General features: G+C 42.8%; 1 protein-coding gene across 1 annotated transcript in view; it reads right to left on the bottom strand.

Annotated features, from left to right (window-relative positions):
* The window catches only part of CYYR1 (cysteine and tyrosine rich 1), a 139,311-nt gene that overhangs the window by 47,208 nt on the left and 75,093 nt on the right, over positions 1 to 17,010 (bottom strand). The window contains exon 2 of the mRNA XM_089659552.1: positions 13,722 to 13,824. Coding sequence (XP_089515678.1) covers positions 13,722 to 13,824 — 103 coding nt within the window. The remainder of the gene's footprint in view (positions 1 to 13,721; positions 13,825 to 17,010) is intronic.

Genomic DNA, 17,010 nt, shown 5'->3' with positions numbered 1-17,010 from the left:
CCTCCCAGAACAAGATAGCTCCCGCCTGTTCATTTCCTTATATGGGCGGGAGGCGGTTAAAGTGCCTCTGGGACGTGGCATCAAGGGGGTTAAATTTTAAAAGCCTCATTCACAGGAAGATCCCTCTTGGGGAGTGTCCTCAGCTCCCCCTTTATCGACCCCCTCCACTGTAGTGTTCTCGCTTCCGTGACATCAACCCCCCCATGATACTGTCCTCAGTCCCCCTTCCATGTTACTGTCCTCAGCCCCTCCCACTTTAATATCTAATGTCCTTAGCCCCTTTAACTTCGCCCCCCCACTGTCCTACTTTACACAGACCATGATTGATTGCTAGGACTGCCCTTCATCCTAGCAGCCAATCACCTGCTTGTTAACCTTGGGCAGCTCCCACCCTCCGTCCAGAACTGTCCTGCCTCCTGCTGTCAGCTCTGTGAGGATGACCATGAGACAGCTGGGGGAAGAAAAGGCTCTTAAATGGCAGGACTGCATGGGTCCAGATGGGACAGTGACTTGGTCCATATCCGAACCCCAGTCCACCATTTAGTGATGCCTGCTGTACACGGTCACCGTACTGACACTGGCTGGGAAGGGGTTAACTTCTTGGGTAATCAAGGGGTTAAGTGTGTGCCTAACAAGTGGTAATTTGTATTGTGTGTTCTGCTTTTTACTAAAAAGCTCTGCATCTACTCCCTGCTTTTCAGGGAGAAGGAACAGAGATCATTCCCTCTATACAGAACTCTGTGTTGTTTGTCAACACAGGGCTTTGGGCTGTGATTGGACAGCAATCAGTCATGGCTGGGACCTGCTGACAAACTCCCGCTGTGTACAATCATAGTGGGAGTCAGCGGACATGTATGCGTGCCCTGTACTCAGAAGACGCCAATGATGTAAAGGTGCACCACTGTGCCTGTACAGGCCGCCCCTCCGCAGTACATTGCAGGTGTGTGGTCCGCAAGTGAATTTTTTTGATGCTTTTTCTATGGAAGTGAAGTTACCCTTTAAAATTTAATTAGCATGTTGATGAGGAGCAAAGGAGGAACCAGTGAAGCGGTTGACATGGGCCCAGGGTGCTCTCACGGTCCTCATGTCACATCCCAGCGCCGCCATCATTAGTCTATACAGACTGCCTATGGCTAGCCAACGAGTGCACATCCCTGACTCTGGGAGTCTGCAGAAAGACAACAATGAAATGATGCCTGAAATGGTACAAATAGACAGGAAAGCCGCTGGATTGTGCAGTTTGGAGGATTCGGGCATTGTACTGCAGGCTGATTTCATGCCTTGTGATGCGCACATAATAATGAAGTCTATAGGGATTTCCCCCGAGCGTCTCAAGCTCAGGATGTCTGCTTTCTGACGATAACCCCAGCACCGCTCAGCCTGCGCTCTGCTAATAGCATATTTTATTTGAAGTAAAGTTCACTGAACATCAAGGAGAGCGGCAGCAGAATGTCATCTATCTACTCCTCCAGTCTTCTATAGTCAACGCTGCGAGTGGAGCTGTGACATTTTAACACCTCGGCAGAGACTTTCAATGCTGCAGACGGTTTTAGAACTGATCACAGGAGTTAATATTTATAGGACTATAATGCCCCATGATAAACATAAATAATAATAGACAATAGAATAAAGGCTTAAAGCTTAAATCTTGGTGTGTTTTGTATATTTATTCAAGATCTGTGCAGTAATCCAGTGTGACACTTTCCCTCAGTAAAAGAAACTTCCTGTAATAAAGACTGGTCACTGCTGATCTCTCTCCTTGTGCAGAGTGACTGGTCTGGTCTCCGCCCCCCTCACCGTCTTACATCTGCCCCCTACTCTAGTTATCTGCAGGCAGCCTGTAATGGGTAGACATGTTGGGTCCCTTCCACAGCTCTGCTTTCTGTCACTGCTCCTTTCATAAAGTAATATCTAGGTTTGCAAATGCATTTGGTGCAGACAAAGCAAATTTATATTCATTCTTTGTAGCCATTGAGAGATATTTTGAAATAATCATCTTAGGCCTGAAGATTAGTTCCAACCCAAGACAGTATATACATTTTCTGTAAGCATAGACACAAGAGGAAGGTGGGGGGGAAGAAAATTCCCTAATGTATGGGCTGCCTTAGCTGGAGTTTGGTTTCAATTTGCTAGTCAGATCCATCTAAGGCTGGCCATAAATTATGCAATTTTCTTTCCATCAACCACAGATTGATTGAAATAAAAGATGATTTAATCCCCCCCACCAATCAACACTGACTGTCCCTTCCGCTATGCTATTGTGTTCTGATAGCAGGAGGTTTCCCTGCTGTGAGAACACAATGACCACTGCTGATGGCTATAGCTGCTGGCAGTGATTGTATGAAAAAACCCAACAGGCTGGTTGTACTGAAATCGATAAATGAGCTTTAGTACAACCCACCAGCCCATAGATGGATCTAAATGTGTCCAGTTCCTGCTGAATTTCGATCTGCCTATGGCCAGCTTAAATCTGCTAGTACGTCGAACACTACCCTCCCCCAGAATGACAATACTGCTGTCCAAGAGTTGATCTTTGTAGAATGGAGACACCTTAAAGCCAGCCAAAGACGGATCAATATATTCGGCCAGATAAGCAGGAACCGATCAAATTTTGATCCATCTATGGGCTGGCTGGTTGTACTGAAATTGGTCGACTTCAGTACAATCAGCCTGACATTTTTTCGTTAAGTTTATAGCCGCCAGCAGTGATCATTGTATTCTGATGGTTGGGAAACCTCCCACAATCAGAATACAATAACACAGCGAGAGGAATTCCAATATGAACATGGATTGTGTGGATGGGAGAAATCTAGAGATCTCCTTTCCGTCAACCCATGGTTGAAGGAAAGTACATTTCTTAAAGGAGAACTTCACCTTTCGTAACATGTTACACCCATATTCAGGGTGTAATGTGTTACGTTCAGACCGGCCCCTGATCCCTGCTTTGACCCCCCTCTCTCGCTAGCTGTAAATTTTTTTTTAAATAACACAACTGTGTCACCCATTCAGTCATCTGTAAACAAGAGACAAGTCCCTACAGCCTAAGCGGCTGTCAGCTTGTAGTCCTCAATGAACTACCACGGTGCCATGGTAGTTCATCGATTCTTCCTGTCAGAATATTTGTTCTCTCGTAGATCCCATATGGGCAAGCAGATATTCTGACAGGTCTGCAGGAGACCCGCATGGCATCAGCGACCTACTGATCTCTGCTGCAATGCTTTCCAGGCTCCTGTAGACAAAAACAATAAATACACATTTTTTTACCCACAAAAAAAAAAAAAAAAAAAAAAGTGCTTTTTTTTTTTCTAAAAAGGTGAGCTTATCTTTTAATGTATAAGTCTAAGTCAAGAAGTGTGTTACTGGCAGGAATGAACTGAAAATGAATAGAGAAAAAAAAAAAAAAAAAAGCCTACAAAAAATCTAATGCAGCCCCCCATCTAAGGCCCCATTCACACTTGGCGATTTGGAATCGTGGGCAGAATTGCCGCAATTACAAAATTGCATGACAATCTGTGCTAAACACGCAACTGGCATTTGGGTATCATTCATTCTAAATGGCACCCCAAACAGTGCAATTTTGTCATGATTGTCACGTAACAGAATCACACTGTAATCATGACAAAAATGCGACTTTAAAAATTATGTGAAGCTTGTTGTCCATGAAGGAGCAGGAACGTATTTTGGGTGATGAAAGCTTTAGGGCAGCACACTGACGAGAATGGCCTGCTCTAAGCTTGACAAGTAGGAATTGCATGAAAAATGCTCACACAAAATCGCAGGTATGGGGCCTAGGGATTGGGGAGCAGCAATAGATTCCATTTTTGTTTTGGAGTTTAATATCACTTTAAGTTGCTCTTAGCTAAGGTAACCTTGGGACTTTTTCAACACTTTTCATTGTCCATGTTCCATGTCATTTGTCTGCCAACCCTCCCCTTCTCTCCCCCATCAATCTCTCACCTCTTTTGCCATTCATATGCCTGCTGGCCTGACTTTGGTGTCTGCCAGGGAATTGGATACCATGGAGCCATTGGTTGTGGGGAGTGCAGGCTCTGCTCGCATGCTGTGGTCAGGCATTGTGTGAGCCTCTCTCCCAATTCACACAGTCTACTTATCCATTGTAATGTGTGACCAATCCCACCGTCTGGATCTGCAGCCAATCAGAAAAGGTCTGACACCATCACATGACAGTATCAAAACTTCCCCATAGACTGTAGTAACATTTCTTTGGAAAGTCCTTAAGCTTTCGCCCAGACATGCCATCTGATTGGAATCCCAGACACTACAGACACGTTTCATTACAATATGTACGATTTTTCTGTGTGATTTTTTTTTTCCCAATCGAAAATCACATTCACATTTTATTTGCTTGAGATTGTAATCTTGCTCCTAAAAACGTTAATCATTAAAATCCTTAAAAACGCTTCCCAAACGCATGTCTGACGCCTGCTGACAAAGCTAGTGTGAACGTAGCCTTGAAGTTTTTTATCGCTAAGGTCGAACATCGATTTGACCCCACTAACCATTAGGGCTCATGTACACTGCAGCTGATAAACTGACGTTCTGGAGCTTTTTTGTGTTTTTTCAGCAGCCCCTGAACTGTCCTTTATGTTTTCCTATGTGTCCATGTACACACAGTCATTTACCGGCAGTTGAGTTTACATTCGTTTTCTTGAACGCACCAAAATTTCATTTAGGAGTAAATTGTACCGGCATTTCAAACGCCAAACACTTGTAAACGCGGTTAAGCGTGTTTACAAGCGTTTGCGTTTAGACGCGTTTTTTGACGTCCATATTCAGATGCTGTCCAGAGCCTTTTTTCATCATCAGAAATGCATGCAAAGCATTTCTATGTATTCAGATGGACCCGGTACACCAGCGCAGTCAGTTCCAGGTTTTGCGTGAAGGAAACAATGGTAGAACGTGCCGCATTATGCTCATGATGAGATCCATAGTGAATACAACCAGAAAAGACAGGTCATCTCAACACATACTGCTCTCTCTGCTTTTGCTCTCTCTATTCCTCTCAAAATGTCTGAAATTGTTAATTATTTACTATTTTTCACTGCATTTTGGGCATTTGGAAGGTCTCCTGAGGTTATCTTTTAAAAATGCTTCTAAACGCAAACGCGCATAAATGCTGTATGCAAACGCGGCTAAACTGACGTTTTTTAACCTACATTTTCTAGCAGTCAGTTTCCAGTGGTCAGAAGAGTTTTCCAAACACCACGTGTACATGAGCCCTTAGAAATCGGATGAATGTTCAGAAACGAAAATTTTCTTACAAAATTCTGTTCGTTTATGGCCGACTTTAGAAACTTCTTCCATTGTGTTTTAATGAGAGGAGATGCAGCCTGTCCTGAGGCTCTGTTCACAACAATGCGTTTTTTGCAGAAACGCACTACAGTCCATTTAATATGATTTCCTATGGCACATGTTCACTTCTATGCTTTTTTGAGCAGCTGCGTTTTTGGAAAGGGTCAGGAACTTTTTAAAGCAAGAAGACTTTTTGCTGCAATAGAGTTCAATGGAGAAGCTGCTGAAATGGTAGTGCGTTTTGGCCGCGGTTTGCATTTTTATTCTGTCCAGCAACAAACAAAATTCCACTTTAACAAAAAAAAAGAGCTGAACAAAAATGCGTCAAAAACACATAAAAATGCATGTAGAAAAACACAAAATTAACTGCAAACAGCACTGGAGAAAGCATCAAACACAAAATGCATATGTGTACGGAGCCTAAGCCTTTGGGTTCATGGACATGGATTATTCTATGCCCAGAGTAAGGCTCCGTTCACACCAATGCGTTTTTTTAGTGCTTTTTGCAGAAACGCACCACAGTCCATTTAGCATGGTTTCCTATGGATAAAATCTTAATCCGGGCTAATCCTCCTTCTGGGTGTGGTGGTGCTTGTCAGGAGCTCACAGGTAGGAACAGGATCCAGCTGGCCAGAGATCCCTTGGATGGGTGTAGAAGCCTGCTTTAAGGCACTCCCTTCTCTGGATGCTTAAGGTTGGCTGGATCATGAAGGGCTCTATAAATAAATTGCATCATAGTAGTAGCAGACCTTCTTCTTGCCACCCCCCTGACTGTACGCCATGAAGATACCCCTCACACAGGGACTTTGCAGGACTCGAGACACACCGGATTCCCCCAGCACGCCTATTCACACCCACCGCAACCCGTTATTCAGTGATCAATGGATAACGGGCTGCGGTGGGCGTGAATAGTTGGTACCCAGAAGGAGGATTAGCCCAGATTAGGATTTTATCCAATTCCTAAAGGGGAGTGAGAATCTTCTCTATATCAAAATAGGTGACTGGAACCATATAGATAAAATGCGCACTCACCGACCGTACCTGATAGATGGTCATATATATGCGCATATCTCACACGCACGTCTGCAAGACTTCTCCAGGTCCTCCCCCATCCTCTGGAACTCACTACCCCAATCCATCAGACTGTCACCTTCCCTCCTCACCTTCAGGCGCTCCCTGAAAACCCACCTCTTCAGGGAAGCCTACCCCACCCTCACCTAACTGCTGCTCTCCTTCATTCCTCCTACCACTCCATCCCCCACAGCCACTTCCTCCTGTACCACTACCCCCTCCCTCCCAGATTGTACGCTCGAAAGAGTAGGGCCCTCTTACCCCTCGTGTGCTGTTCGTAGCTGCTGTAATGTTTCATGTATTGTCCCCCCCTCTATTGTACAGCGCTGAGCAAACCCTTTGGCGCTATATAAACTCAATGTAATGTAATAATGTAATAATATTTAATGTGTGGTCGGTGAGTGCGCATTTTATCTATACGGTTCCAGTCACCTATTTTGATATAGAGAAGATTCTCACTGCAAGTTTTTCTACAAGAGTTTATTTCGCATTTATGAAGAATTTATGAACTTTATGCTCACTTATTTGTTTACATATCTATTTACATATTTATATTATAGCGCTGCACTATATATTTTTAATACTTAGTTCATTTAACATGGTTTCCTATGGACCGTGCTCACATCTATGAATTTTTTGAGCTGCGGCATATTTGGAAAGGGTCAGGGACTTTTTTAAAAGCATAAATCAGAGTTTTTGCTACAGTAGAGTTCAATGGAGAAGCTGCTGATTTGCAGGGTAGTGCATTTTTACCTCGTTTTGCATTTTTATTCTGTCCAGCACAAAAAAAAATTCCACTGCCCAGCAAAAAAAAAGCTGAACAAAATGCTGTAAAAACGCATCAAAAACATGTAAAAAACACGAGTAGAAAAACACAAAATGAACTCCGGAAAGAACTGCAAAATGGACAAAAAGCAAACTGCATAGGTGTGAACGGAGCCTAGATCTCCTCTTCTGCGGCCGGGGAACAGCATTTGCTGGGTATAGCCTGCCATAAAAACGAATGGCTGTATGCAGCTGTACTCTTGGAAGTGCCGCCAGCTTGTACTCTTGTACTGAGGCATGTGATGTTTTTTCTTGAACGCAGAAGTTTCACATTCGAGAAGTATATTGGGCTGGCATGTGCAGGTAAATGTTGATACAAAGATGAGCATTTATTCAGCCTGCCATTTAAATGAGTGCCTGCCTATGGCACGTGTGGCCATCTGGGCACAGGGAAGCACCAAACATTTTACTTTAGGCATAAAAAAATACCCATTATATTCCATGCATATGAACCCTTTCGATTGGGGCAGATTAAGTCAGCCATGGGACCATCTAAAGTTTAGAAGTGATTGCCTAAACCTCATCTCCTCTGAAAAGCGATCATCATTCAGATCACTTTTCAGAGCTGGTTGACAGGAATTGAGGAAGCATTGTGACGCCTCCTCAGCGCCTGTTTTAATCCCATAATTGCCGCACAAATGCGTTGCAGCTGGTTGCAGAGCATTTGCAGCACTTCCTTATTCTTTAATGGGTTGCGACATGTCAGATCATTTTTGCCGCGGGTGCAGAGCATCGTGACCGTAGCATGCAACACACCCATCCACTGCCAATGCAGTTTGATATTAAAGGCATCTTTTAATTTTTTAAAAAATAACAAGCATGTTATACTTACCTGCTGTGTGCAATGATTTTGCACAGAGCAGCCCCGATCCTCCTCTTCTCGGGTCCCCTGCAGGCACTCACGGACCAAGCAGCTAGCTATGGGGGCACCCAAGCAGGCTCGGTCCCAAGCCACTGCTTTGCATGTCCATTCACACACAGAGCCATAGCTTGGTCCCACCCCCTCTTTTTCCTCATTGGCTCACTGGCTGTGATTGACTCAGCCAATGAGGAAGGAACATCCCCGGAGAGTCAAGGCTCTTGTGCACATCGCTGGATCAAGATGGGGCTCAGGTAAGAATTAAGGGGGCTAGTGAGCACAGGAGTTTTTCTTTTCCTTCATGCAAAAAATACATGAAGGTAAAAAAACATGAGACTTTACAACCACTTTAAGGCTGCCCATAGATGGGTTCCCCATCCCCCATCATTCATTTAGAGACTCAATGTATTCTGATGGAGGAGGATTCCCAGCTGTCAGAATGCAATAGCAAAGCAGGGAGTCCAATGCTGTGAGAATACTTTGATCAATGCTGCAGCCAATTGCTGCAGCTGCTGATCAGATGAAACTTTTCCTACATTCGTGTTCAACAGAATGGCCAAAGATGGATCAAAATTTATCCGGTTCGTCTTTGGCCAGTTTAAAGGGAAGGGGTGCTAAAAATATGGCTCAACCGAGTGTTTTTAACTCCCTGCAACTGGTATTCTAGATGAGCCCAAAAGGTAAGAAATATTTTTTTTTTTAATTATTTCTAGGCATGCAGTGTGAAAGGGAACACATAACAAACATATAGTGAGGTTTTCTCAAATCTGACTGCAAAATTCGGAATACACTTTAGTGCCCAGTCATAGCTGTGCGAATTGAAATTGCACCTGAAATCGCATCTAATGAATGTGAATGTCCGTGTCTTAACGTGTGATTTGCTGCAGCACGATTTCTAAAGTAGTTCTTGCTTTGCCTTTTCTGCACATACATAGAATATAATGGAAATCACACTGCAAATGGCAAGAAATCATTGAAAATCTTCACAAGTAGCAATAAAGTCTTCAGAAATCGCACCTGACATTGCGCTGAAATTGCACACGAATCGAGCAATTTGAAATCGCAGCATTGTGACCGGTGACTTAAACTGAGCTCCAGGATAAACCAATATTGTCTACAAACAAGAGGCATGTTTATCCTTCCTTCAATCTGGGTGTGCTTTGTGTATTTCTTCCAGATCTGTGCACTACTCCAGTGTGAAACGTTTCCATGGCAGGAGCTCCCTGTGATAAAGATCGATCACTGCTGCTCACTGGCCTTGTCTCTGCCCCCTCTGGTAGTTTTCTACAGGCAGCCTGTAGTGAGTGGGGTCTGCTGGTCCCTCCCACAGTTCTGCACAGGCTATTTAAAGCAGTCACTTCTACTTTTACAAGGTAATATCTGGGTTTTCAAAGGCATTTTGTGTGCACAAAGTGGATTTGTATCCTTTGTGACTACGGTGGAATATCTTTAACCACTCCACCTGTCACACCTGTTCACCCCCTATGGACCAGGGCAATTGTTACAGTTCTGCTGTAGACCTGTTTATAAAGTGATAACTTTGTCTTTACTTAACCACTTGCCCTCCAGAGGATTTACCCCCCTTCCTGACCAGGCCATTTTTTACGATAATGCGCTGCATTACTTTAACTGACAATTGTGCGGTCATGCAACTCTACACCCAAATGAAATTTTTTCCAACAAATTGAGCTTTCTTTCGGTGGTATTTGATCGCCTCTGCGTTTTTTTTCTGCTCTATAAACAAAGTAAGACCGACAATTTTGAAAAAACAATATTTTTGACTTTTTGCTATTAATTGTGCAGTAAAAAAATGTAAAAATCTAATTTTGTCATAAATTTAGGCCAAAATGTATTCTGCTATGTCTTTGCTAAAAAAAATCCCAATACATGTAAATTAACTGATTTATGTGAAAGTTATAGCATTTACAAATGGCGGTATAGATACTGGAATTTTTTTTATTTTTTACTAGCAATGGCGGCGATCAGCGACTTACAGGGGGACTGCAGGACTGCGATGGGCATTCTGACACTGGGGGGGACTGATTTGGTGTCACTGACATCCCCAGTGACACCAATACGGTGATCAGTGCTAATAAAAAGCACTGACACTGTACTAATGGCACTGAGCAGAAAGGGGTTAACATGAGGGGTGATCAACTGTGTGCTGTTTTTCTATGTGGACTGTGTGTGTGTTTCACTGTAAGCACACTGCTTTGTATGGCTCTGCTATGCACAGCCATGCAAAGCAGTGTGCAGGAGCTGACAGGGGAGAGATCTGTATGGTTTACATACAGGTCTCTCCCCCGTCGGAGATGCTCTGTGATCACTGGGTGCCGGTGAGTAACCACCGGCCGGGACCCGGTGATTAACAGCCAAAGCCCGTTTTGGTTTTCAAGTGGATTACCGGGGTTATGGCTGAAGAAATCAATCATGACTCCGGTACCGGTTTGTTCAGTGGAGGGCCGTCTTTCACATGAAAGCAATCCTAGTGGCTCTTGAGCAGCTGGATCACTTTCTGTAGCGGCAAAATGGGACGTCATCTCCCCCCCGCCGCTTGTTGGTGTTTCTGGGGCTTACCATTAACGCTGGCCAGCTCAGGAAATTTTCCCATGGTGGGGGCTACTCAAGATGGCGGCGATGAAAGACTCCGTCTTTGATTGCCTCTAATATGATGGAGGACCGGAGCCATGTCAGGACGTCACATCCAGTCGTCATCGGAAGTAAACACATTTTTTTCTTTTTTAAAGCAAAAGTTAAAAAAATGTTTTTTGATCTTTTGCTTTTAAACGTAAAGAAGAGGTCCGGGGTCTTTTTCTACTTCAAATTTCTTCTTAAAGTGGACCCATATTTCTATTACAAGGGATTTTTACATTCCTCGTAATAGGAATAAAAGTGGCAAAAAAAAATATTAAGGGACAGTGTAAAGATAAAAAAAAAAATGTAAGCGCCCCCATCCCACTGTGATCGTGTGCACAAGCAAATGCATACGTAAATCACAAGCACATATGTAAATGGTGTTCATAGCACACATGTGAGGTATCGGTGCGAATGATAGAGTGAGAGCAATAATTCTAGCACTAGACCTCCTCTGTCACTCTAAACAGGTAACCTGTAAACATTTTTAAAGCGTCACCTATGGACATTTTTAAGTACTGTAGTTTGTCGCCATTCCACAAGTGTGTGCAGTTTTAAAGCATGACGTGTTAAGTATCTATTTACTCGCTATAACATCTTCTTTCATTTTTTTTTAATGTTTTGTTTTTTAATTCACTAAAGTGTTTTTTTTCCCCAAAAAAATTGCATTTGAAAAACCGCTGTGCAAATACCATGTGACATTAAAAATTGTAACTATTGCCATTTCATTCTCTAGGGTCTTTGCTTAAAAAAAAAAAAAAAAAATTATATATATATATATATATATATATATATATATATATATATATATAAAATGTTTGGGGGGGGTCTAAGTAATTTTCTATCAAAAAATACCAATTTAAACTTGTTGCAGTGCAGGAACCTTTTTCAAAATCGCTGCGACTAGATTCACACTGATTTGAATGTTTCCATTGCCATTAATGGGGTGCGGCTTTCCATGCGACTTAGAACTCTCAAGGTGAATGATGAATCGTACTGTTGTGAACCAGGGCTAAATAGTGTTACTGCAGATAAAAAGTGCACATTTTGTTCTGTAATTTGTCATGTTTAAAATGACACTAAAATTATGATTCTGATACAAAGCATTGCAAAGTTATTTACAAATGAAATACATTTTGAATTTTGCGCTTTTTTAAATATGAAATGTGTAAATATATGGTACATGTGTAAAAATAGTAGTTAACAAAACAAACAAAAACAAAAAGTTTAAATAAAAAATAGTTAATAAAACAGAAAAACTAATTAAAATCAGCAGGAAAGTAATAATTGAATGGATAAGGAGGATAAGGAGTTATTTGGGCTGGTTAAAGTAAAATAAGGGTAAATAAGGGGTTAAACAGATAAACACTTACATTTTTTATTTTTATTTACTTGTCAGGTTGCTTTAACTGACATCATCTGCAGATGTTTATCTCTTTGATCTGCAGATGAATGAACAGAATAGATAGAAAAGTAACATTATGCTACTTTGTATCTTTGTACAGTGTCTGAACAGCTTGTTGACAAACATTGTCTGACTGCTTTTTTTTTTACAGCTGAAACCTCTTAGAACTTCTCTGTGTATACATTAAGACCTCGGTTGCACTGGGTGCGACTTGGCATGCATGTCTGTGTCAGATGTCTTGCAAATCGCACCTGAAATCAGCATGTCCCCCGACTTTGAAATCGTGTAACTTCACTGTAAGTCGCACGATTTCAAAGTTGGGTTTGATGTGACCGTGGTGTAATCCTAGCTTTAGTTAATCAGAGCCGAATTGCTGTGTACTAAGAGGAAGGAGCAGAGCGGAAGGACTGGGCATGCAACACATGTCCTGTGTACAATGATTACCTTTTTTTCAGTGTGTGTGTAGCATGCTCAAGTCTGAAACTAGTTAAATAAAATAAAAATATTTGTGAAAATAGATGAAAATATTTGTGTTCGGAGTTCAGCTTTAAGGTTGGAAAGATCAGACTCCTTGGGGTTTATTTACTAAAGCTGGAGAGTCCAAAATCAGACTCCCTTCTGCATAGAAACCAATCAGCTTCCAGGTTTCATTGCCAAAGCTTCATTGAACAAGCTGAGGTTAGAAGCTGATTGGTTTCTATGCAGAAGGGAGTCTGATTTTGGACTCTCCAGCTTTAGTAAATAAACCCCCTTGTGTTACTTGCAGTAGACTTTTTCAGATTTTCAATTTTTTTTAAGAGACACACAAGTTGCATTGTGAGATGAAGGTAGTTTGCGTAAAGAGACTCTTTTGCCATCCTGACAGCTGGGCTGTACACATTGGACCGTTTCAAGTTTGTAACTGGCAGCAACAGCCAAATTAGGTGTATAAATTTGCCCAAATGTCTGGCTGACAGAATTAAGTGTCGGACTTGAAGTTGTGCACTGCCAGAGAAAGGAGACTTCATTTTGGCTGGATCTTCAACCAATGGTTACAACAAGTGAGTGGTAAATGGAAGAGGGTGCACCTAATTCATTTCTGTAGAGTGGTGGTTGTCAATTTATGAGATATAGGGGGCCTCAGATGCAGCCCCTGACATCACCCAAGGGCCATAATGTTCAATATATGTAATGCTTCAGAGGACTGTCAGAGACTGCAGACCTAATAGAAGAAATGTGGGTTAGAGACTGAATAGGCTACATCTTTGGCTGGAGATATGTTGCAGAAGACGAGAGGAAACAGGGAACATGTTACTTGAGACTAGTAGAGTTCACTGCTATTACCCTAATCAATATTCCCAGTACAGACTACTGAGGGCCGCCCACATATACCAAAGGGCTGCATGTGGCCCTTGAGCCACAGGTTGGTCACCAGGGTTGTAAAGTCACCTCTACAGCCCCCTATATATCTGCTGGCTACCTACCAGCTAGGTATTGGGGGGACGGGGGGTCCACAACTGCAGGCATGGATACCAGGTCCTTGTGAAATAAGCAGTACTAAGGACACTTTGCCTATGACCACCAATAATATTCAATCAAAATCAAAGTACACAACATACATAGATTTATACTTACGAGAGGACATTTCCAATGTAGGCATAGTAGGAACAGCAATATGGAGGGTTTCCATCACAGCAATAGGACTTGCAATCAGTTCCACAGTGTGCACAGCAGGGGTCTAAGTACAAAAAAATCAGCGCGAGATGATAAATCAAAATGCATATAGAAACACTTAAACAAGTAAAGCATTTTATAATACAGCAAATAGTAAACAAATGACTCTATCTACATGGACGGAACAAGTGAAAGCAAACCCTTGGCAACCATCACGTTATGAAGGATAATTTAGCTGAAAGAAAACAACTTGGTGGGAACTGAAGCTAATGGAAAAGTTTGAAAATTGGAACAGACATGTTATTAAAGAATTTTACTATCAAGTTACAGATTTTGACATCTTCCATTTTATGCTATTGCAAGTCCCAATCACTGCCAGGTTATGCAATAAAAATTGTAATAATATAAAAATAATAATAATAATCATACATGTAGGGAGGTGCTTAGCTGGCAGAGGGAGCAACTACAGACACTGGTGCAGCAGCCTTATGTGCCTAAACAGGATTCTTATGTTGGCTTCAGCACCGTTCAACATCCACTCACCGGGAAGGGGGGGGGGGGGGGAGTGGGACTTGAGAAAGGACTCAATGCAGGACAAACTGAACTGTGGGAGATGTTGGTTGGAAAAGGACCTTGCCATGAGAGTGAATGGGGCAATGGACTACAATTACTAGAGAGAACCCCTTAAGAGGAGAGGAGAGTGAGCAGTTTTCCTGGGCATAGGAAAGAAGACTTCCTTTTGCTGTGAGAGGACCAGAGGGTGAGCATCTGTGCTTCACTGTGTGCACATGCCAGCTGCAGCCTGAGACCGGAGTGCTGAGGACCAGAGTCATCCTAAATGCAGAGCCAGAGGAGTATCTGTATCTAGGTTCGCTGTGTTACCAGGACTGGTGAGCGGCTGCTGCTGTGTTTGATTTTACTGCTGCTAGCAGACCAAGAAAGAGGGAAACTGCCTAGCTACCTAGTGGTTTAAAAAATCACTGCATGCAGAGCTTTAAAGGGAAGGGGCAGATGTGCACCACCTTAAGGACCGGGCCCCACCGATTAGATAGCTGGCTGAAAGTTACAGGTCAGGAGCCAGATGCTTACCACCTGCTTCATAGTGACCCTGATCTGAGTTACTAATAGCCAGAGGTACCTCTCTGGAGATATACTCTGCTAAAAATTTAAAGGAACACTTCGAAAACACATCAGATCTCAATGGGGAAAAATACTGGATATCTATACTGATATGGACTGGGTAATGTGTTAGGAATGTAACGATGCCCCATGTTTGATGTAAATGAAAATTATCAACCTACAGAGGTTCAAAGACACCCCAAAAATGAAAGTGAAAAAATGATGCCGCAGGCTTGTGCATTTTGCTGCAATTTCATGGCAGCAACTCAGAATAGTACTCAGTAATTTGCATGGCCCCCACGTGCTTGTATGCATGCCTGTCAGCATCAGGGCATGCTCCTAATGAGATGACTGATGGTGTCCTGGGGTATTTCGTCCCAGATCTGGACCAGGGCATCACTGAGCTTCTGGACAGTCTGAGGTGCAACCTGGTGGTGTCGGATGGACCAAAACATAATATTCCAGAGGTGTTCTATTGGATATAGGACAGGCGAGCGTGGGGGCCATTCAATGTTATCATTTCCTTCATCCTCCAGGAACTGCCTGCATATTAGCCACATGAGGTCGGCCATTGTCATGCACCAGGAGGAACCCAGGGCCCACTGTACCAGCGTAGGGTCTGACAATGGATCCAAGGATTTCATCCTGATCTCTAATGGCAGTCAGAGTGCCATTGTCTAGCCTGTAGAGGTCTGTGTGTCCCTCCATGGATATGCCTCCCCAGACCATCACTGACCCATCACCAAAACGGTCATGCTGAACAATGTTATAGGCAGCATAATGTTCTCCATGGCTTCTCCAGACCCTTTCACGTCTGTCACATGTGCTCAGGGTGAACCTTCTCTCATCTGTGAAAAGCACAGGGTGCCAGTGGTGGACCTGCCAATTCTGGTGTTCAATGGCAAATGCCAATCAAGCTCTATGGTGCTGGGCAGTGAGCACAGGGCCCACTAGAGGACGTCAGGCCTTCAGGCCACCCTCATGAAGTCTATTTCTGATTGTTTGGTCAGAGACATTCACACCAGTGGCGTGTTGGAGGTCATTTTGTAGGGTTCTGGCAGTGCTCATCCAGTTCTTTTGTGCACAAATGAGCAGACACTGGACCTGCTGATGGGTTAAGGACCTTATATGGCCCTGTCTAGCTCTCCTAGAGTAACTTCCTGTCTCCTGGAATCTCCTCCATGCTCTTGAGAATGTGAAAACCTTCTGGCAATGGCATGTACTGATGTGCAATCCTGGAGGAGTTGGCCTGCCTGTGCAACCTCTGTAGGATCCAGGTATTGCCTCATGCTACCAGTAGTGACACTGACACTAGCCAAATGCAAATGAAAAACTAGTGAAAAACAGTTAGAAAAGATGAGTAGGGAAAAAAATGTCAGTGGTCTCCACCTGTAAAACCATTCCTGTTTTTGGGGTTGTCTCATTGTTGCCCATCTAGTGCACCTGTTGTTTATTTAATTAACACCAATGCAGCTGAAACTGATTAACAACCCCCTCTGCTACTTAACTGACCAGATTAATATCCCAGGAGTTTACCTGACATGATGCTATACGCTGATTAAACAGTGTTCCTTTAATTTTTTTGAGCAGTGTATATATTGTATATACTGTATATATAGTAATGTACAATCTGAGACATGTATTGACCATTGATTGCAGAGGAGCTACAGTGGAAATATTTATCATTATTATACTGTTAATTGGTAATACTGTTCCTTGTTGGGGTTTCTTGCAGTGGTACGGTGACTTACCCAAGGTTCACACCTAAGCGTTTTCTGCAACATTTTGCGTTTTGCAGGAACACAGTACAGTCCATGTAATATAATTTCCTATGGAACATGTTAACATCTGTGCGTTTTCACCCGGTGCGTTTTTTTGGAGAGGGTCAGGGACTTTTTTGAATGCAAAAAGTTGCATTTTTGGTTCTATAGACTTCAATGGAGATGCTGCAGAAAAGCATGTAGTGCATTTTTGCTGCGTTTATGATGCGTTTTTGATGCATTTTTGATGTGTTTTGCGATTTAACCTGCCTAACGACAAGGGAAAAAAACGCATAAAAAGCGGCACAAACACTGCAGAAAAGCATGTACTGTGTTTTTGCTGTGTTTTTGCATTTTAAATCTGCCTAGCA

This window comes from Staurois parvus, unplaced genomic scaffold (assembly GCF_062004578.1).
Source record: "Staurois parvus isolate SC_StPar_1 unplaced genomic scaffold, SC_StPar_1.0 ptg001162l, whole genome shotgun sequence".
Classification (NCBI taxonomy): domain Eukaryota; kingdom Metazoa; phylum Chordata; class Amphibia; order Anura; family Ranidae; genus Staurois; species Staurois parvus.
The sequence above is the reverse complement of the archived record's forward strand: the minus strand, read 5'-3'. Positions and strand labels throughout refer to the sequence as shown.